This window comes from Sapajus apella, unplaced genomic scaffold (assembly GCF_009761245.1).
Source record: "Sapajus apella isolate SASKATOON/1434 unplaced genomic scaffold, GSC_monkey_1.0 scaffold2, whole genome shotgun sequence".
NCBI lineage: Eukaryota > Metazoa > Chordata > Mammalia > Primates > Cebidae > Sapajus > Sapajus apella.
Genome location: NW_022436942.1, coordinates 21,888,628 through 21,910,139, shown reverse-complemented (window position 1 = coordinate 21,910,139; position 21,512 = coordinate 21,888,628). Strand labels below are relative to the sequence as shown.

General features: G+C 53.2%; 2 protein-coding genes across 8 annotated transcripts in view; one reads left to right on the top strand and one right to left on the bottom strand.

Moving 5' to 3' along the window:
• PDE1B (phosphodiesterase 1B) overlaps positions 1-10,150 on the top strand; it is a 31,755-nt gene extending 21,605 nt beyond the window's left edge. For all 7 annotated transcript variants that reach the window (XM_032291698.1, XM_032291706.1, XM_032291700.1 and 4 more), the window contains 12 exons: positions 144-210; positions 854-970; positions 3,546-3,686; positions 4,081-4,181; positions 4,289-4,414; positions 4,538-4,639; positions 5,999-6,119; positions 6,442-6,523; positions 6,879-6,987; positions 7,464-7,594; positions 8,125-8,245; positions 8,741-10,150. In XM_032291698.1, coding sequence (XP_032147589.1) covers positions 144-210; positions 854-970; positions 3,546-3,686; positions 4,081-4,181; positions 4,289-4,414; positions 4,538-4,639; positions 5,999-6,119; positions 6,442-6,523; positions 6,879-6,987; positions 7,464-7,594; positions 8,125-8,228 — 1,201 coding nt within the window. In that variant the 3' untranslated portion in view covers positions 8,229-8,245; positions 8,741-10,150. The remainder of the gene's footprint in view (positions 1-143; positions 211-853; positions 971-3,545; positions 3,687-4,080; positions 4,182-4,288; positions 4,415-4,537; positions 4,640-5,998; positions 6,120-6,441; positions 6,524-6,878; positions 6,988-7,463; positions 7,595-8,124; positions 8,246-8,740) is intronic.
• Positions 10,151-11,156: 1,006 nt separating this feature from the next.
• Positions 11,157-19,738, bottom strand: PPP1R1A (protein phosphatase 1 regulatory inhibitor subunit 1A). Its single transcript, XM_032291712.1, has 7 exons — positions 19,478-19,738; positions 15,414-15,474; positions 14,363-14,400; positions 13,905-13,968; positions 12,831-12,986; positions 11,829-11,935; positions 11,157-11,289 (listed from the first exon to the last, which is right to left on the bottom strand). Exons 1-6 carry the CDS (start codon positions 19,559-19,561, stop codon positions 11,838-11,840), a joined length of 501 nt encoding a protein of 166 aa, XP_032147603.1. The 5' UTR covers positions 19,562-19,738; the 3' UTR covers positions 11,157-11,289; positions 11,829-11,837.
• Between the last annotated feature and the right edge of the window lie 1,774 nt (positions 19,739-21,512).

Below are 21,512 nucleotides of genomic sequence, written 5' to 3'. Positions count from 1 at the left end.
GGCTGTGGCCCTCTTTCCTGGCCACCTCAGTCTTCCATGACCACCAGCCATATGATCCCATGGCTCATCCCCGTATCCCCAGCTGGCCAGACCTTTACTCCCAGACCTTCATATGTGGGCTTCTTTCCATTGTTCTCTCTTAGGATGTTCCGGAGAACATACACCTCTGTGGGTCCCACTTATTCTACTGCTGTCCTCAACTGTCTCAAGGTGACTCTGGGTTTTCGGGAAAGAGGAGAAGGTTGGTGGATGGAATAGCCACTGGGACTTCTAGACCCTGTTTATGGCATGATTTTTGCCTTCCCACTCGCCCCCCTTTTTTAAAATTTGAGATGGAATCTCTCTCTTGTCTTCCAGGCTGGAGTGCAGTGGCACAATCTCAGCTCACTGCAACCTCCACCTCCTGGGTTCAAGTGATTCTTCTGCCTCAACCTCCCAAGTAGCTGGGATTACAGGCACCTGCCACCATGCCCAGCTAATTTTTGTATTTTTAGTAGAGATGAGGTTTTACCATGTTGGCCAGGCTGGTCTCGAACTCTTGACCTTAAGTGATTCACCTATCTTGGCTTCCCAAAGTGCTGGGATTACAGGTGTGAGCCACTGCACCCAGCCTGCCTTCCCTTTTAACTGTTGTTCCCACGTTCATCAAAACAGCTTTTGCCCACTCTAGGAGCAAATTCCTACCTTCCTGTCTCTCCCATGCTGAGAGATATATGGGAAGAAAGAGGTACATTTCATCATCTCTTTTCTTTCCTATTTACCAAGACTTTGTACTCATGGGAAGTCCTTTTTGAAGTCTAACTTCAACCCCTGCTGCTGCTGGAAAGCAACATAGTCTATTGTTTCTCCACAGAACCTGGATCTCTGGTGCTTTGATGTCTTTTCCTTGAACCGGGCAGCAGATGACCATGCCCTGAGGACCATTGTTTTTGAGTTGCTGACTCGGCATAACCTCATCAGTCGCTTCAAGGTTGGGCAGCATCCTACCTCTACCTCCAGGCGGGATTCTCCATTCCTCTCATGCCTGTTCTAAAAGCCTCCTAACAAACAGATTTCACAGAATCCTCAGTCTCAACATCAGGGAAGTCTCCCCACACTCACGCCCAGTCTAGCCTATTTTTTTTTTTTTTTTTGAGATGGAGTCTCGCTCTGTTGCCCAGGCTGGAGTGCAATGGCACACTCTCAGCTCACCGTAGCCTCCGCCTCCCGGGTTTAAGTAATTCTCCTGCCTCAGCCTCCCAAGTAGCTGGAATACAGGTGCGCGCCACCATGCCTGGCTAATTTTTTTTTTTTTTTTTGTATTTTTAAGTAGAGACGTGATTTCCCCATGTTGGTCAGGCTGGTCTCGAACCCCTGACCTCATGATCCACCAGCCTCAGCCTCCCAAAGTGCTGGAATTACAGGCGTGAGCCACCGCACCCAGCTCCGGTTTAGCCTTTCTTTTACTTGCTGCACTCTTAGTTCCAGACTTCATTAATTGCTTTCTAGGGGGAGAGTCTAGGTTTGCATCCATCTAGCCTGGGATTCTGCCCTCTCCCTCTTTGCTTTTTTCCCCCAATTTGCCCTCTCTAGGCTGACTTGCAGTGTGGACACTGGAGGCCTGGAGTTCAGATGCTGTCAGCCAGTGCCCTTTGGGACTAGAATCCATGTGTTTCCTGGATAAAATTGGCCAATCCCTCCCCTGTCCCCTAGTTCTGGTCTCTGTGCAAGGAATTATCTGGAGAAGGTCAGCTCGTGACAGGGCTGGGGTGGGGTTGTATGACAGCAGGAGGGTGTGTGAACCTCATTTGCTCTTCAGCTTGTCTGAATGGGAAGAATTATATGAGATTCAAGTCCTTCCTAGATCCTACACCAGGAGGCAGCATCTTTTGGGAGGGAAAAAGTGCCAGGAAAAAAACCACTTTCACATGGAAAAACCACATTTGGGAGTAGAGGGTGAGGGAGGTTGAAGAGTCATGATGGGGATATTGGGTCAGCACTCTGGGGAGCAGTAGATATTAAAGGTGGAGGGAAACGTGGGTGCTCTGAAGGGCCATAGAGAGGGGCATTTAAAGGAGTACAGGTGGAGGGTCCGCTCCCAGGCCGGCTTCTGGAGGTCCTTCCATCCATCCTCTGCCTTCAGTTCACTAGAACAAATTATTTGTGCATGTGAGCCTTTCCTCCATCCTTGACTCCTCCTTTTAAAGCAACTCCCTAGGGGGTTTTCCAAACTTTCCTGCAATGGTCAGTTGAAATTTTCTTCAGTGCTTCTAGAAGCCTGTTCTGCAGTTTTACTTTCTTCTTTCCAATCCTGCCCTCTCCAGGACAGAGAGTAGCAGGGCTCTCTTTTCCCTAAGACTTTTCCCAGCTCATGTTTCTCCAAACTGACTCTAGACTTCAGTCACTAGCTTCTCCTAAACTCTGCCTCCTTACCTGGAAGGACTGGGTTTGGGGGACCCCAACAGTAGCTGTGTTGGGTTGGGTTTGGCCTAGGCCCAGTGTGCTTTGCTCCAAGGCAGTTAGAGGAAGGAGGGGTGCTTATTGTTTTAGTTCTCTCTGACGGTGGAGCCAGGAGGAGCTGCCCTTCTCAAACTCCACCTTCTCTTCCTGGGTACCTAGCCCCTCCCCTACTCCTCCCTTTTTCTTCCTTTTCCTCCAGGGACGCCATGGCAACGCAAAAGCAAGGGCAGTTGTCATGGAAACAGTCCTTTAAAATTTCCTGAATTTGGGGCACAGCCCTCCAGGGGTGTGGGTGGGGAATGTTAGGGTCTGACTGACTAGTGGTGCTTCTTCTGTGTCTCTGTTACCGTATTGCTCATCTCTACAGAAGCCTCCCGAGTCCTGACCCTTGGTCCCCTCCTAGCCTCAGGAGATCCAGGGACAGATCACCAGCCCTGTCCTTTGGGAGCCTTGAGCCTTTTGAAGTGGGCAGACATATCGTAAGGGCATACACAGAGACAGGGACAGAATTCAGAGTAGCTGGACAGAGCTCTGGCTCTGGGTGCTTTTGTGTGTGTATTGTGGGACTGAGGGTGTGGACACTGCTGCATGTGGAGGGTAGGGGTCAGGGAGGGCTTCTCAAAGGAGAGGGTGATCCACATCTGGCTAGAAGAGTCCTCTCTAGGTCATCTTATTCTTTCCCGTGCTTCCCACCTCTTCTTCATGGTTTTGGATTTGGGGATGGAGTGGGGTGGTTGGAAGGTAGAAGGGAAGCTTTCTTTCCTTTTCTTGGAAATCTCCAGGGAAATAATAATAATTATAGCTATTCTTTAGAGAGCATTTACTAAAAGCCTTGTACTTATCTCATTAAATTCCAGGTGGGTGGTATTATCTTCATTCTGCAATTAAGTGTCTGAGGCACAGAGAGGCACGTGGCTTGCCCAAGGTTGCACAGCCAGCAGGTGGTAGAGGCAGAATATGAGCCCAGGCTCACGTGACTAGGTCCTGTGACCTCTCCCTATGCCACGCTGCCTTCTAAAGAAAGATGGGGTTGTTGATCTTGATCCATAGTCACCATGATTCCTGTGGATCCGTCATATATCTCCATTCCCCCCACCCCCCTGCAGATTCCCACTGTGTTTTTGATGAGTTTCCTGGATGCCTTGGAGACAGGCTATGGGAAGTACAAGAATCCTTACCACAATCAGATCCATGCAGCTGATGTTGCCCAGACAGTCCATTGCTTCCTGCTCCGCACGGGGATGGTGGTAGGTGCCCTGGAGATCATTCTTCTGTGATTCAGGGCCTATGGCTACAAAACTGGGAAGTCTAGGCTGTAGTCCCATTTCTGCTTCTTCTCTTTGGTTCTTTTTGGGCACTCCAAAGCCTTTACAGAGTCAAATTAGATGAATTCACTCTAGAGAATTTGCAGGTAGACTAAAACTTCTTGGACAGTGCTAGGGACGTGTGCTGGGATGCAGTGGGAATGCTGCAGGTTCGAATGGAGGAAGGTCCTTGGCCATTCCAGGAGCTGAGAAACCTGGCTGCATTCATGAGAGCTGGCCTTGAGGCATGGGAGGGATGGGGTGAGTGGTCTAGCCTGTGTGTGGAGGTTCTTGGGCAGTGGCCAGCAGGGGTCAGTCTGTCCCTTTCCTCCTGTAGCACTGCCTGTCGGAGATTGAGGTCCTGGCCATCATCTTTGCTGCAGCCATCCATGATTATGAGCACACGGGCACTACCAACAGCTTCCACATCCAGACCAAGTGAGGCGTGGGGATGTGGCAGGGGCAGGAGGGGCCAAGCGGAGGTGGCGGAGGTTGCCAGAGCCCCTCATTACATGGGGTGGGCATGATGACCTTTGGCTTCGTAGGTCAGAATGTGCCATCCTGTACAATGATCGTTCAGTGCTGGAGAATCACCACATCAGCTCTGTTTTCCGACTGATGCAGGATGACGAGATGAACATTTTCATCAACCTCACCAAGGATGAGTTTGTGTGAGCATAAGCCAGTACTTGGCATCCCTAAGACTCCCTTACCACAAACCCTGTTTTCCACTCCCTGGACCTCCTGCCCCACAGCGCTGAGGGGGCTGATCACTTCTTTTTCTGTCCACTCAGAGAGCTCCGCGCCCTGGTCATTGAGATGGTGTTGGCCACGGACATGTCCTGCCATTTCCAGCAAGTGAAGACCATGAAGACGGCCTTGCAGCAGCTGGAGAGGTGGTGTCTGGTGGGGTGTGGCTGGGGCCAGGCCAGAGGGAGGGGTGTGTGAACTGGAAGGTGTACACACGGGTAGTTGGTGTGCCAGGTCTTTACCTGGATGCAGAGACTCCACTGGCTGCAGGTATCTGACTGCATCTCTGTGTGTGTGTGTGTGTGTGCGTGTGCGTGTGTGTCCTTACGTTTATGTACCGTCTAGGCAGCTGATCCACTGGAGAGTGCTTTGAGCTGGGAATCTGAGATGGGGGGTCCTCACCGCAGCTCCAGGACAGGCGTACTCTTGAATGTTGGAAAATTCATTCAACCCTTTTGGACCCCAGTTGTATTACCTCTGAAATGGTGAAAATGATGTGCCTCCCCCTACGACAGCTTGCCCCTGGTTCCCAATCTCATAGGGCTATAGGGAGAGTCATGTGAGGTTAAAAAAATATACTGAACAAATGCATAATTACATCTAATGCTGCTTAAAAGTGTGTGGCAGCATATAAATGTGTGTGTGTGTGTGTGTGCTGAAGGTGTGTGTTAATCTCTGTGTATGGTGTTTATGTGTGGGAGAGTATGCAGTGTCACAGCAGGTCATTGTTGAGGGTATAATAATAATTACTATTATTCTAAATAATATCTAGTGAGTACTTATTATGTGCTAGACACGCTCCTGAATACTTATTTGTTGTTTGTCACTTAAGTCTCAGAACTACTCAATATGTGGTAGAGTTGCTATTTCCATTTTAGAGTTGAAGAAAATGAAATATGGAAATTTTAAGTAACTTGCTCAATGTCACACAGCTAACGTGTAGTGTGTATATAGATCTGAACCCAGGCCTTTTGATTCTAAGAGCCTGGGCTCTTGGCTACTAATCTGTGCTGCTACCTAAACATATATAAGTGTGTGTCTGTGTGTCAGTGTGGTGTGTGTGTGTGTCTGTAGCTTTGGAGGGTGTTTGAAATTACTTGAGGCTGGGCATGGTGGCTCATGCCTGTAATCCCAGCACTTTGGGAGGCTGAGGCAGGTGGATCACTTGAGGTCAGGTTTTGAGACCAGCCTGGCCAACATGGCAAAGCCCTGTCTCTACCAAAAAAATACAGAAATCAGCTGGGTGTGGTGGATGGGCACCTGTATTCCCAGCTACTTGGGAGGCTGAGGTGGGAGAATCACTTGAACCCAGGTGATGGAGGTTGCAGTGAGCTGAGATTGTGTCACTGCGCTCCAGCCTGGGCAACAGAGTGAGACTCTTGTCTCAAAAAAAAAAAAAAAAAAAGAAGTTATATGAAATGGTGTGCCTGGGAAGTTAGGGAGTGGTCCAGGTTTCTTTTTCCTAAAAGATCAGTCTCCCTTCCCTTGCCACCTGCCCCAACCAGGATTGACAAGCCCAAGGCCCTGTCTCTACTGCTCCATGCTGCCGACATCAGCCACCCAACCAAGCAGTGGCTGGTCCACAGCCGCTGGACCAAGGCCCTCATGGAGGAATTCTTCCGCCAGGTAGCATGGCATCTTTGCCTCCCCCGTGCCATGGGGGCGTTCTCTCCCCTTTTGCCCCCCAAGTTCCCCACTCCTATTCCATATCCTTCTTTCACTACCTGTAGCCACTGACCTGATCCCAAATCCCTGGGGTAAAATCCTGTTATCCTAAAAGCCTAACAATAGTTGCATTTCATTTGCATGTACTTCATTTGCATATTGCTCATTTCCAGGTCAAGGGTGCAGACAGTTCGCACAACATCCCCCTGCCCCCCACCCGTACCCCAGATCTGGTGGGTCTGAGGTATCCTCTCCAGCTTTCCTACCCTGTTGTCTCCTCTAGGGCGACAAGGAGGCAGAGTTGGGCCTGCCCTTTTCTCCGCTCTGTGACCGCACTTCCACCCTGGTGGCACAGTCTCAGATAGGTGAGTGTCCTCTCCTGCAGGGAGGGAGGACTGGGAAGGGGAAAAGATGCTGCCTGGGCCAGGACTGGTTCAAGTCCTCAACCCCCCACACCGTTCTTCCTGTAGAGGAAAACCTGCTGTGCTAGAGCGTGGGGTCCTGGGATGGGAAGCCGGGGGCTGCAATGGCAGGGAGGAGCTCTCTGGGGCACGAGACATCATCCCAAAGCCTGCCCCGCATTGGGAAGTTTCCAGCCCCAGGTTACCTCTCCACCCTCTTTAATAAGCAGCCAGGGGTCCAGGCCATGCCAGCCGGATCCTCTGCCTAGTCTTCCAGGTAATAGTAAGACATCTCTACGGCATCGCTCCTCCACTGCAGGGTTCATTGACTTCATTGTGGAGCCCACGTTCTCTGTGCTGACTGATGTGGCAGAGAAGAGTGTTCAGCCCCTGTCGGATGAGGACTCCAAGTCTAAAAACCAGCCCAGGTGAGGGTGGCTGGCATAGCCAGATATCCTGGTTTGGGAAGGCAAAGGTAGGGAGGGATTTGGACTCGCAGAGAAGACAGACTCACAGCTATGGTGGGGTGGGGGGAGGCAGGCTGCTTCAAGCTTGGGAGTCCCTCTGTAGTCAGGGGCAGGAGGATGGGAGCAGAAAGGTGTGACCTGCACCCGTGGTCCCCTTCACCATGTTTTTGTTTCTTCCATTAGCTCTGTCTTTACTGCCTTCTGGATAATCTTGTTTTAATTTTTCTTCTACCAGGAGGGAAGATGTGGAGAGGGAGGAGTGAAATTAGCGGGAGAGGTACAGGGACTTTGGGGAGTATCTAGTAGAGGGAAAAGAGGAAGACAAAGTTCCCCGATCTTCTGCTGGTCTTCCATATCCTCCAATCCCAGGGCTAAGGTGACTCTGGAGTGGGCTAGGTCTTACCTCTTGGGACTGTTGGGGGGGGTTCTGCTTCTAGCTTTCAGTGGCGCCAGCCCTCTCTCGATGTGGAAGTGGGAGACCCCAACCCTGATGTGGTCAGTTTTCGTTCCACCTGGCTCAAGCGCCTTCAGGAGAACAAGCAGAAATGGAAGGAACGGGCAGCGAGTGGTGGGTACCATGGCAGAGGGGGGGCGGTGAGAACTTGTGTGGATGGCTCTTGGGGTACTAGGAGGTCCGTTTTTCTTAAGCCTCTGGGGAAACCCTTCACTGGACTCGTTGAGTTGGGAATGGAGCTGATCAGACCATTTAGATCACAGGAAAGACTGGCTGAATGGCCTGGACTGTTCTAAGAATGGGGGTGGAGCGATGACAGAGAGACAGCCAGACATTCCACAACCCCAGGGTCCCTGTGCACACTGTGATCCCTGTAAATGGTATCCCTGTAGATTTGGCTAATTTGGTGGCCCTGGCTGGGAAATCTCTTCCTTCATGGGGGGCGGGGGTGGTAGGGTGGTGTTGAAGGTTCTGAGTTTTAGCAAGGCTAGAGAGGCTCTTCCTAAGTGGAGATGGGTTGAATGCAGTTCAGCTTGAAGGCAGGGTGATGGAGGTGAATCCCTTACTTGTCTCCACATACTCCTTGGGTTCTGGGGAAGAATACTTCTTGGGCTAAGCTCAGCTTCCTTTATGTTCCTCTGCAGGCATCACCAACCAGATGTCCATTGATGAGCTGTCCCCCTGTGAAGAAGAGACCCCACCCTCCCCTGCTGAAGATGAACACAACCAGAATGGGAATCTGGATTAGCCCCGGGGCTGGCCCAGGTGAGCCTGTGGTGGTGGAGGGATATAGCTAGGTGTCTACCCTGGTATCTTGATGGGTCATCTCTGGGCTCCAATGGATGTGAGATTCTCCCTCCCTCTTTTGAGCAGTAAAATGGAGGGAGTAAAGATACAGAATGGAGCCAAAGTGTGGGTGGAGCAGGGAAATCCTCCCACCTCTTCTGTCCCCTGGTCCCTGTAGGAAGGAAGGAGGGAGTTCCTCAGAACAGCAGCAGAACAGGGCGGGCCGTGCCAGGCGACAGCTAACCTGCCCTGCCCCTTAGGAAGGGTCAGGGAAAAGGAGCCCAGCCACGGCTCAGTGAGGACGGCTGCACGTGACTTCGCCCCTACCCACCCCCTTGGCTAGGCACCCTTCTGAAGGGGAGCTTTTGCACAACTCTACTCGGGTCTGAGTGGGGATCAGGACTTGGAGAAGGAAGGTCAGGCTGGAGGCAAAGGCAAAGCTCAGGACACTGAAGCTTCTCCCTCTTTTCCCAGGTCTTCACTGAGTCCAAAGTGTTTGATGTCATCAGCACCATCCATCAGGACTGGCTCCCCCATCTGCTCCAAGGGAGCGTGGCCGTGGAAGAAACAACCCACCCGAAGGCCAAACGCCAGAGATTTGGGGTTGGGGAAAGGGCCCCTCCCCACCTGACACCCACTGGGGCACACTTTCATGTGCCGGCAGCAAGACTGGGGAACTTCAGGCTCCCAATGGTCACTGTGCCCATCCCTCAGCCTCTGGACTCTCTTCATCGCCAAGTGGCTGCCTCGGAGCGGGGAGCTTCCTGGAGGCTTCCCAGGGCCTTGGGGGAGGGTCAGAGATGCCAGCCCCCTGCGCCCTCCCCTATCCTTTTTGCCTCCAAGTTTCTAAGCAATACATTTTGGGGGTTCCCTCAGCCCCCCACCCCAGATCTTAGCTGGCAGGTCTGGGTTCCCCTTTTCTTCCCCTGGGAAGGGCTGGAATAGAATAGAAAGCTGGGGGTTTTCAGAGCCCTGTGCGTGAGGAGGGGAGCAGGTTCCTTCAGGGCATGGTACCTTTCTAGGACCTGGGAATGGGGTGGGTAGGACATCCTCTTCACCCCACAATTGCACTGCTTCAGCCCATCTCCAGCCTGATCCTCCCCAACCTTCCTTCTCTTCCATTCTGGTCCAGTGACTGGGGAAAAAGGAGCCATTGTGACCAGGGGCTGCAGGAGCCCTTTCCTGGGACCTTCCTTGGGACTGGTCTGGGCCCCAGGGCTTCCCACCTGCCCTGGCTGAGTCCTGAGCCCTTTGCCTCCTTCCTCTCCCATAGGGCTGGGAGGCTCCCATCCGACCAATGTCTGTAAAGTGCTTTGAGATCTCCCCAGCAAAGCACCTTCAGGATGTATCTTATCAGCACAGGCAGGAGACACCAGCTGGGTTAGGGTCAAGGGTACCTGGGGAGGGTGAGGTATAATCCAGTAACCTGTGTTGCTAAAAGAGAGGGTCTGTCCTTTCCTTTCCACCTCTCAGAACTGGTCCAGCTGCAGGCCCTAAGAAGCTCCTCCCCCGGGACAAGTGGGGGGTAGTGGGTGAAAGGCAGATGGAGGAGGGCTCAGGGCTGCTGCCTTCCTGTCCTCTGGAGAGAACCCAGCCAGGCACGGTGCCCGTTCCTCTCCTCAGGCTCCTCCTTGCCCCCACCTTGCCCCAGGAAAGGCCAAAGTCCAGGTGACTGCCCTCCTTCTTTCTTGTAAATACCAACCATGCATTTGTACAGTGGGCCCTGTTCATGCGAAATCCGTATCCATGGTCTTCTAGACCTGCTACCCCAATACTTCCACCCCACCCCACCCTGAGTAGGGCAGAGACGCATGTGACTCACCCCTGCCCTTGGTCTCCCAGACCCCTGCTGTAGCCAGAGAACAATAAAGAAGGGAGACCAGGCCTGACTGTGTGTTCACTGGGTGCAAGTGGACCGAGCGTCTTCACGTACATACACTTTTTTCAGCATGATAAAACCTGGGTGAGGTGTTCTCCCTTACACACACATATATATATAGAGTGTTATCTATCTGGGCAAGCTGAGGCCCAGACAGGAGGCCATGCCCGAGGGCTCACAGTAGGTGCGTGGCAGAAGTGGGGCCTGACGCTTCTCAGGCTCTGCTCTTTCCTCTGTATCACATGCTCCAGCAGGGAGGGGGAAAGTCTGGCCTTCTCCCCGTCCTCTCTCCCACTACCTGGGAAAATCAAAAACAGCAGCAGGAGAGAGGCCTGGCTGTGAGATCTGAGACAGTTTCTTCTCTTAGGTTTGTTCTGTGTCTTATCTGGGCTCCTCAGTGTCTAGGACAAGGGGACCCTTCCAGTCTCCAGCGTGGCCTCTTCATTATGAGCCACTGTGTTGTCTATCCATTGTTGCTAACGGGTTGAAATAAGGGACGGCGGTCCCACAGCTGGAAGAGGGAACACATCCTGAGGCTTGGGAATCCAAAAGGAAGGCAGCGGAGGCTCGGACAGGCGAGGAGGTATCCGCACACCACCACACCCTCTTTCCCAGGGGCCAGGTGCCATGGCGCAGTTCCCCCTTTGTCCAGCAGATGGAGCCCACAGCACAGTCACAGCTGGACACCGTACAGGCCTTAGAGCGCCAAGTCTTCCAGCTGCAGGGCAGGCCTGCGAGGTGGTCTGATCATTCCTCAATAGGAAAAGAGAACCTGGGCCTTTTCTTCCTGCGCGGCACCCTGGAAGTTAGTCCTCCCACCTATCTGACCCTCATCTCTCTTCCCACAGCAAGTAAAGTCAGGACTAGGGGAAGAACTCTTCCCTGCTCAAGGCTTCTCCCCGCTCCTCTATTTCTTCCTTCCCAGAGGCAGCTTGGCAGGAGGGTGGGGGCTGTGGCCAGCGCAGGCGGGAGAAAGGATTCTCCGAGTTGGGAAAGAAGGAAAGTGCCAAGGACCTAACACCAAATTTATCACTTTTTAAAAACAAGAGATTTTCCCCAAAAGTGAAGAAATAAGAAACAAATCCGGTGTCCATGCATTCCCAGACTGCAGTCCTCATTCCAGGTACCTCCTCCTCTCTCAGACCTGTATGGAGGAAGGGGGCAGAATGAGAAGGTGAGAGGCCAGAGGGTCATTTTGCCCCTTCCCCTGCTGGCCATCCCATGTGTCAACATCTAACGTCTTAGGAAGCTTGTTCTCATGTCTGAGCAGTCTCTCCTCTGTCCAGTCTGTGCAGGGGGCTGGAGATTGTAAAGTCAAGGCTCAGGAAGTCACCTCATCAATGCATCCTCCAGGCAGGGAGAGCCACCGCCCACCTCACCTGGGCAGGTGTGGATCTCCCTTTGGGTTCCAAATCCCCTTTATCAAAAAATCCATGGCCTACTGCTATCACCCATTCCAGGAGCCAGGAGTCTCACACAAAGTCTAATCTCAATCCTTCTTGCTGCAGCTATCCATTTCTTTTTGTCTGTCAGAGGAGATGCAAGTCCTTTTACCATAAAGGATAACTCTTCAGGGACTGAAGCTGGTTGTTTCCCTTTTCCTAGACTCCAAATACTAGTCCCTTGCCTTTGTCCACATAGCCTCCTCTCCTGCGACCTGGCAGCCCAGCCCTGGGGTCTTACCGAGTTGGCTCACTTGGAATCCAATGGTGGTATATGGGTTGAGGGTTCCTTTGTGCTGGGTTCCTTACTGCCTCTTTCCTGAGTTTTAGGGATGGATTCTGCAGGCTCTGGGGAGAGAAAATAGGTGGTGGGAGGAAGAGGTAGCATTCATAAACGCACTGGGGAGGGAACTGCTTCTCCTCACTGCAGTGAGGGCCCCAAGACCAAGTTGGGTGCAATCAGGCAAGACCAACAGGGTCTTCTTTGACCACAATTACTACAATAGGTTCACTTTTTAAAAATCTTCAATAAAATGGGAAAGAATAAACCCTCTAAAAAGAGTTTAAAAAACAAAACTCAATATGTGTCTAAACCTGACATGAACTCATAGGAGACTATTTTTAGTCTTTATTCTGCTTAGTAAGACCATTCATTGGATTGCAGAAATGTTATGTGTTTGATTATAGGGTTCTCTGCCGGGAATACGATGTGATACACAGTTTACATACTGTATCTTCACAACATTGGAAGCATTCTGAGTTCTGGAATAGTTCTGGGATAAGGGACAGTGGCCATAGCCCAGTGCTACCAGCTTCCACGTCCTGCATGCTCGGCATGTGTCAGGTGCTGTGCTAAGAGCCAGTCTCACTGAATAGCCACACACAACCACTGCAAGAGGCGTCCTCATTACCATTTTATACCCTGAGGTTAAGGCGTTAAAGCAGCAAGTGGCAGAGCCAGGATTCTAGCCTGTGAGAGCTGTTCCCATGAAGTGGGTTTCCCCTATGTAGCCACAGGGGGGATCTTTCAGGTTCATGGAAGGGTTTGATATCACTCAGTAAGGGAGAGTGAAGATTTAACTATAAGCAGAATATGCAAATCGATTCATATCCTTGAGACAGTTTTTACCTACCACTAGGCCTCTCCCAGCTCCAACTCTTTTCCCTCCCCCCAGTGGGTAAAGCTTGCCTCCTGCTGGGCTGGGAAACAGGATGCCTGGGGCCCTTCCCAGCCTGAACATACTTTTTGCTGTCCCAGAGGTGCCCAGCCTTGACTCCACTTCTGTGTCTGGGATCCCAGGTGGGCGGGACTCCTGGGTCCCTGTGCTCTCAGTGGTTCCCTCAGGCTCCTCTCCTTGCTCCTGTTGCCCCAGGTGATGTTCAACCATCATTTGGAGCTCTGGGGACACACAGAAAGGGAGGGAATGCTGGACATGACTGCCTTCAATCTGCCTGGAGTCTCTGCTGTGGACCCCCAGATTCAGCAGCCTCACTGAAGGGGCAGCAGGCATTGCTGGGTGTTTGACTTTCCCAACCACTGAGATCTGAGCAAGAAGGGGACACTAGCTGGCAATAAGGAGGGATGAAAGCTAGACCATAAAAAGTACTCTTTTCCGCTAGGCACGGTGGCTCACGCCTGTAATCCCAGCACTTTGGGAGGCTGAGACAGGCGGATAACTTAAGGTTGGGAGTTCAAGACCAGCCTGACCAACATGGAGAAACCCTGTCTCTATTAAAAATACAAAAAAATTATCCAGGCATGGTGGTGCATGCCTGTAATCCCAGCTACTCGGGAGGCTGAGGCAGGAGAATCACTTGAACCTGGGAGGCAGAGGTTGCGGTAAGGCGAGATCGTACTACTGCACTCCAGCCCCGGCAATAAGAGTGAAACTCTGTTTCAAAAAAAAAAAGTACTCTTTTTCACAGATGAGGGAGGTGTAGGAGGAGAGCCTTTAGGAACAAGAGATCCTCCTATCTTGCTGGGATACATGGTCTTCCCTGGGGGAAGGTGGAAAGGCTCAATTTAGATTCAAGAAAAATTGAGTACCTTATACGTGTTGTGCACTGTGCCGGTGAGTTCACATAGATTATTTCATCTGTTATAATGAGGTAGTATTCAAGGCTCAGTAAGTTAAGCAGTTTTTCCAAGACCACCCAGCTAGTCGGCGGCAAAACTGGGATTCCAGCCTCAGTTCGTCTAGCAACAGCGCTACCATAATCAAGGCAGATTTAACGACCTCCCTTCCAAAGGGCAGTAGGTGTGCTCCCCAGCTTCAGGCGTAGAGGAGAGAAAAGGGATGAGAGGGGTCTTGCGAACCTTTCATTGTGGGTGTGATTCTTGTCATCTTCTTCCGTTGCCGTGGAGACATTGCCACAGTAGACTGTGAAGGACACAGAGCACAGATGGGTGCCAGCCCCCCTTGCCCTCCTCCTTGGCCTTGCCAGGCTTTTGGATTGGAGCTTGGGGTAGGTGTGAGCTTCAAAAAGTCGGGGAAGAAAACTCCTGCTTCCCCAACCACCTCGACAGTGGTGAGCAAGGAGACTGTGTGAGAGAGAGAGACAGAGAGTGTGTGTGTGTGTGTGTGTGTGTGTGTGTGTGTGTATCTGTGTGTGTGTGGTGCATGTGTATATGTTCACTCATGCACATTGGCGGGTAGGGGCATAGGGAAATGAGAGTCAAAAATATCCTAGAGATGGGCGGCAGGGTTTTAAGGAATAATCCCCTAATGAACGTGGGGGTTCTCTGGCTGGGCTGAGTGGGATGGGCCAGCTCACCTTGAGATGTGGGTTGGGGATCCGGTCTTCATCTATCTCTGAAGAGAACAGAGAAAGGAGAGGGTGATGAGGACAGGAAACCAGGGATTCCCATAGAGCTGACTTCTCAGGGGAGGGGATTCTGCAGCCACGCTCCTCTTGGGCTGTTCCTCACATCCGTCCCCAGGTGTCACATCTTGGCCCTCTTGGCTGCCCCAGGGCTTTTCACCGGAGCGCCTCTCCTGCACTGCCGCTACCTCCACCCCCTGCATCTAGTCCTGTCCTTGACTCTGTGGTCAACCTGCGCCTGCATCCTTGCCTCAGACCCGGAGATCCACGAAGGCAGGATCTGTGGTCTTTGTGCTTTTTTCTTCCTCTGAAGTATCCATGTCTCTTTTTCTTTCAATCATTCCTCCATCCCAGGGTCAGCCAGAGCTGAGCCCTTCCTAGGAGGGAACAGTGGTACAGAACAGTACACTTGTTCTGCGCGGGGTCTGGAAAGTACAGCTGGCGGTGAGCTGGAGACCCCGGCATCCTGAGCTCCAGCCTCGAGTCTTAGCCTGACACCTTCTCTTCCACACCCCTGTCACGCTCCCCTGCCATTCTTGGAGACCTTGTTTTCTCCCCAGACCTTGATGGGGATGCTGGTGACCAGAATCTCAGCTGCTGCCTGAACTGCTTCTAACCTCCCCCTCCCACTCTGGGGGCTGTTAAGAGCTGGTGGAGGCGATCCCTCCCCCTCACAGCTGACACTGCCTCTGGGGGTGGGGGTAGCAGCATCTCAGTTGCTGGAGAAACCTGGACGGCTGTTGCCACAGCAACCAGCACTCAGTTGACCACCCCAATTCCTAGGGGGCTTAGGAGCCAGGTGGTCTCCCCACTTCCTAACACTGCTCCATCTTTCCAAAAGCAAAGGAAATTCTGCAATCCTGCCACCACTTTCCTGCCCTCAGGACTGAGGACATCCCTGCCTCCTCAGAGCCGTTCCTCTTCCATCTAGTATCCACCTCTCCCATTGGGACCCACTGCTGCAGTGGCCCCCACTCCCTTCAGCAACCTGTCCCTGGCTTACCTGGGGATGACTGGTCACTGGTCAGCACGAGGGTGGCAGGGGTGGGGCGGCGTCTCCGAATCTGAGGGAAGGTGGGAAATAGGGAAGAGGTCAATTACACATGGAAGCATCAAAGCCCCACCCAAAACCACTCAGTAAGATAAACCAGGCTAGCCTACTTAACACACCTCAAAAAATGCCATGTTGATGCAGCTGGAGGCCATTATCCTAAGCAAACTTATGCAGAAACAGAAAACCAAATACCGCACATCCTCACTTCTAAGTGGGAGCTAAACACTGAGTACACATGGACATAAAGACAGGAACAATAGACACTGAGGAATACACGAGTGGGAGGGAGAAGGGCAAGGGCTGAGAAGCTACCTATTGGGTACTATGCTCACTATCTGGATCAATCGTACCCCAAACCTCAGCACCACACAATAAACCTTTGTAACAAACCTGCACATGTACCACCCCCCGAATCTAAAATAAAAGTTGAAAAAAATGCCATGTTACACTGGACTGACTGTTCCAGGGTGAACATCCCCGGATGCCTCCTCCCCTGGGGAGAGCTAATCCTAAGGACCCAGAAGACCCCCTCCCCTTCCCCCTCCCTGCATGCCCCCATCTACCCTGTTCTGTCTCTCTACTTCCCCCTGGTCCCAGCCCCAGCTCTCCATCTCAGCAGCTATATCTGCTCTGCACATTGATCTCTGGCCTGCTGTCCTTCCGCCCATCCTGGATCAATGGTCAGAAATAACTTAAGAGGGCACAGGGCTTTCTCCCAGTCTTCTAACCCACTCCCCAAGCAGACGTTAACATTTGGTGTGACAGCACCTGCAGAGAGCATCCTTTTCAAGCGCCCCCCAGTCTGGGGGGACAGCACAGAGAAGGATCTGAATGTGCATCTCCTCTGGCCTGTGCCCCTCACTCCTGAATGTCCTCTCTATCCTTGGATACATTGCCTTTCTCATTTGTGAGGAAATGGGGTTGGGGGAATCCTTGTCATGGTAAATATAATATCAATACACGGAGGAGCCCTAGGCAGGACCCTGGTCAGGGCCTAAAGCTTAGCTGAAAAATCTTATCCTAGGCTCCATGTCCCAGCCTAAGAAATTAACATATAAAGCTGACCGACTACCCTGCCTCTGAGCCCCCTTACCCCCACTGTTGTTCTTTTGTCACACTGCCAATAAAGTTGATTGTTGTTGAAGTCAGTCCAAGGACTCCTGGGAGGTGTAGTTTTTCGCCTTTCTCTGGAGGCTTTAGAAGCTTGGAAGCGAGGGGAAGGATGGGGGTTAGAGAATGACCCTCTAGGTTAGCAATGGGGAGGGGTGGGAAGGCTAATGGGGCTGGAAAAAGGGCTAAAATTATCCTGGGCTGAGAGGAGTAGGGTGAGGACACTGAATGATCAAACCCTTATCTTTGCTTGTCCATTATTTAGAATCATCACCACTGGCTGTGGGAGATGAGGGAGGTGAACACTGCCCCCCTCTATCCCCAGAAAAGTGGGGGGCACTGGCTATGGCAAGATGGGCTGTTTAAGCCTGAGGGGGGACTCTAAAGAAAAAACAGGATGCCCAGAATGGAGGTGTGGAGAGGGAGGGCATCATTTTCCCGGGAGAATTCAGTCACATCTGTTTTAGGTGGCATTTCAAGGTCCCGCAGTCCAGTCCTTTGTGTATGTGTGTAAGTGTGTACATGTATGAGCTGCATGAACATGAACTGTGATGCACATGGGCAGGGAACCATCTGTTTCTTGTACAAGGGGTAGGGGCCATCCTTTGACTAGAAGACTCCTCTACTTCTTTCCATCCCGGAGGGGCCAGGTGTGGTGGTGGTAGAAGACAGGAAGGGACAGGGAGAGGGTGGAGTGGAGATTAGTGGGTTGAAATAACATCAGAGTGGGGAGCCCAAGAAGGAGACTGCAATTATGACAGAGGGCAGCAGGGCTGTGTGGTCTTGGACAGGTCCCTTCTTGCTATCCTTACAGCAGAAAGGAGGAAAGTCAGACTTCCTGAGGCACCTCCCAGGCACCTGAAATAGTAGGAGATCAGTAGACGGTCTCTTTTCTTTATGTTATACCTATCCCAAATCCTAGCTCTCAAGAGCACGTGGTACCTTCGCTTCGGAATTATTTCCAAACCAGTCATGTCAAGGATCTGGAAGCTGTGGGCACCCCTCCACCCCTGCCACTCTGTGCTCTATAACTTACAGCTTCCAACTCCTTTTGCCCTCCCATGTTGGTCTGGGTTAGGAGCACCTGCCAAGCCTGGAGCTTTTTGCCTAACACAGCAGGAGGGGCTGAGGTTAGACTGCAGGAAGAATTTCAGGCCTATGAGACACAGATTCTGAAGATTAGAGAAAGCAGGCCCAAGTCCCTGCTCTCTTTTTCCCTCTGGCTCCCTTGTCCCCTAGATCCCTGAACCAGCTGGCCTACCCCCTCCTCCTCCCCGCACACCTACTACACCTGCCTCCTCCAACACCAAGCAGATGCAGGTGCCAGGCCCTGTCTGTGCCAGTGGGAGGCAGTTCTCTTTGGAACCACATCCCCAGCCTCCACCGCCCAGACTCTTGAGCCCCTTTCCTGGGTCTGAGGTTATCCTGACCGATGCCCTGCCTCCAGGCATGGCAGCCTTTCCCCTGACTCCCAGGGAACACGCCCCATGCTGGTGGCTCTGCGTCCTCCTCCTGCTCTACAGATTTGTGAGGCTTCACCACAATCTTTCCCGTAGTCACATCTTAGAGCTCTGAGGCAGGGGTTCACCCCAGGCCAGAGACAGGATGGAGACACAGGTACCTAACCCTACCTCCACAATGGGAAGCTAAAGTGATGGGGAGAGTGTGTGTACCCGCTCTTCCCTTCACATCAGACCTTATTCTACCAAACAGCTGGAGTAACAAAAACGACAAAAAAACACTCTCTTTACCTTATTCCAAGAGGTCACAAAGTTTTTTTTTGTTTGTTTTTTTTTTGGTGGGGCGGGAGGAGGGGGCGGGGGTGGCCAGCCACAGCCTGGCAGCTCGTTGGGAGAAACAGAGAACTGACCTTGTGGGAAATTGATATTCTTTAGGAATGGGATTGTCTAGGCAAATGGACAGAGATTACAAAGAGATGGAGCAATAGGCAAATAAGCAAATATTTGGCGAACGAGCAGTAGTAAGGACCACGGGTAGTCGCCTGCTCCACACACACGCTCACTCTCCCCGAGGCATACACTTGCTCACACACTGCCCCCTCTGCCAGGCTGCTCTGAGCTAAAAATAGACCAGGCGAGGAGGCTGGGCCAGGGCCCTGGACTCCCACCCCTTGAGCCAAGGCTGTCACAGTGCTTCTCCCTTGCATATGGTTCATCTTGAACCCCAGCCCCTGGAAAGTCTCCACGTCCGGCTTCCCAGTGCCACCAGCCCAGTCCCACCCGGCCTCCCCACTCCAAAGGGCAGGAGTTGGGAATAAGGACCATGTGCCCAGACTTGAAGAAGGCAGCCTCAGCCTATGACCACCCCTCTCCCGCCTCCCCGGAGCCCCAGCCCTCTCAGTTGTCCTCAGTTCCTTCCTGTTATCACTTTGGGAGCCCAGCAAGGTGGCCCCCAGTTAGGAGGGGACAGGGAGAGCTGTTTCTCCTCTTCCAACTCCCACCCTTCCAGGCCCCCCCTCCATTACCGACCCCTCCCCAGACCCCTCCCGCACTGCTGCTGTTCCCTTCAGTGCCACCACCAAGCTCAGAAACTCTGGTGGGGTTGACTGGGTGAGCGATGCAGGGTTGTTTAAGGAGGGAGGGGTCGTGTCCTCAAGCAGGCCCCCTCCCCCAGGGCTGGGGAGGAAGATAGCGACTCTCGCGGGGCCAGGCATGGAGAGGAGGCGCTCTTCCTTCGCTCAGTCTCATAGAAGCACAGATCCGAGATGTGGCTCTGACGGTGGGGGAGGGGACAGAAGACCCCCCCCCTCCCCAAAATGAGCGTTCGTCCTCAAAAGGGCACGCTGCTAAGGGAGGACCAGGCAGGGATCCCGGGTTCCACCAGTCCCGGGGTCCCTCGTCCTTGGCTGGGCGCGTCCCCTGCCGCCCCGCCCTGCTCCGCACCTGCTCCGCCGCCTCGGGGTCAAGGTGCGGCTCCAGCAGCGGGACCGTGAACTGGATCTTTCGGGGGCTGCTGTCTTGCTCCATGGCTGGGGCGGCGGCCGCTGGGCGCGCGCTGCGGCGGGAGGGAAGGCGGCGGGACTCGGGGCTGGGGCGGGCGCGCTGCCTCTCCGCTCCGCTCCGGCCCCGGCCCCAGCCCGGCGCGCTCGGCTCCCGGCTCCCGGCACAGCGCTCCCAGCTCGCGGCTCCCGGGACTCTGCAGCCGCCGATTGGCTCCGCAGCCGCCCCTCCCGGACCCTCCCCCTCCCCCAGCCCGGAGCCTTAACCCCGTCGTGGCTGCGCGGCGGCTGCGGGGGTCACCGCCCCGCGGGCCGGCGAGTCCGGGCGTGGCCCAGGAGCCGTCGTAGCGGACAGCTCAGGCAGAGACCTCAGCGTCCTCGGAGTTTTGGGCAGGGAGTGGGGGTGGGGAGCGGCTAGGAAGAACTTCTCCTGGCCGGGGCGGGTTGTAGGGGCTGGGAAAGTAGAGGGGCGTTGCAGGAGAGGAGGCTGCAAACGCGAGGGGAAGACTGCGTTTATGATTTTGAAGGGGGTGGTATTATAGAGAAAAGAGGGAAAGGGGATTTAGGCATGCAGCAGGAGGGATTAAGGTTAGACTTCGAGAGGGACTTTCCCTTGAAAGGAAAACACTAGGCGGAGGTAAAAACTTGGAGGGAAATACAAGGTCTGCACACCCGTCCTGTGTTCCCTCTGTGCCAGGGAGAGGAACCGGAAGACCTCGGATGGTCTCCGGAGGGCGCGTTTCTCCTGAAGTGCATGTGGGGGTGGGAGGAGGGCTTGGGGAGAGAGGACCATCTGGGACTCAGCAAAAGGAATAATGAGGCTGGGGAGCCAATCGTGCTTGTGAAATCGAGTTCCTTTTCTGCTTGCTAAATTAGGGGATGTAAGGTAGGTGAAAGGCCTGCGAGGGGAACGTGCCTGGGGGTGGGGAGAGGAACTCCTTTGGTGGGGTGGCTTGTTTACAGATGGGGTTGGTTTCCAATTTCACTATTGGCAGGATACTGAAAAGGAGCTGCTGTAACTGAAGGGATGGAGGTTAGACTACAGGAAGAACTTACTAGTTTGGTGGAAGACGGAGATGCCAGTCAATACGAGCCAGTGAGGGAGATAGGATATTCACAGGAGCTGGTGTGCATGGTGCTAAGGGCTGGGGATCACTAGACAGGGGAAGGGGAGGTGCTGGGCACCTGGGGAGGGTAGGGCTGGATGCATCTTCGCTGGGGAGAGGGTGGAGAGAACTGGGGACGGGGAGGCCAGCACAGGGAGTGCTGGAAGAGGTTTAAGAGGTCTGCCTCTTAAAGCAAGCAACCGGCAAGTTCCATACAGATTTACGCCTGGTTCTGGGAGAAGCCTATGATCATCCTCTCCTCTAAGGGGTCAGCCTCAACCCTCAGTTGCCTCCTCTCCTGGGCAGCCCTTGCCGGACCTTGATTTCACAAGGCCCCTTCCCCTCTAACCTCCCAAAATAACTTGTCCTGCCCTCCCCCCAGCCATATCTTTTTACATATGTCAGGCTCAGTTTTCTCAGGGTAAGGCTGGGGTTATGGGGACCCAGTGGGCCAGCTGGATCTCTGTCTGCATGTTAACTGGCCCCTGTTTTGCTGTCGCTTGGACTCCAGGATGGACTCTCCACACCCAGCCTGTACCTGCAGGGCCCCTTTGCTCTCTGGGTAGCAGGGCCAGATGGAAAACAGCTGGTTGGGCTTCCCTGTCTCCCTTTATTCCCAACCTTTGCACAGATCCCCCCACGAGAAGTGACAGTGGAGAAAGAGATCTTGAAGGCCCCGAAGCAGAGAGGATAAGGGTTGGGGCTAGGGAGATACCTGGCCCATGAGGGCCCAGCTGCTTGCTCTAGCTTCCTCCCTGCTCACTCCACCTCCCAACCACACATACACAGATCAGGATCCAAAATATCCTCTGAACAGGTGACTTGTCTATTCCCCATCCCATGCTACCAGGACTGTGGGATGTGAAGCCAGGA

Coding starts and splice junctions, on each gene's coding strand:
- PPP1R1A (XM_032291712.1), bottom strand. CDS start 19,561: ATGGAGCAAGACAGCAGCCCCCGAAAGATCCAGTTCACGGTCCCGCTG. Junction 12,987..13,904: donor AATCACACCCACAATGAAAG/GTTCGCAAGACC, acceptor GTGTGTCCCCAG/AGCTCCAAATGATGGTTGAA. Junction 11,936..12,830: donor CACCTCTGGGACAGCAAAAA/GTATGTTCAGGC, acceptor TTCTCTCCCCAG/AGCCTGCAGAATCCATCCCT.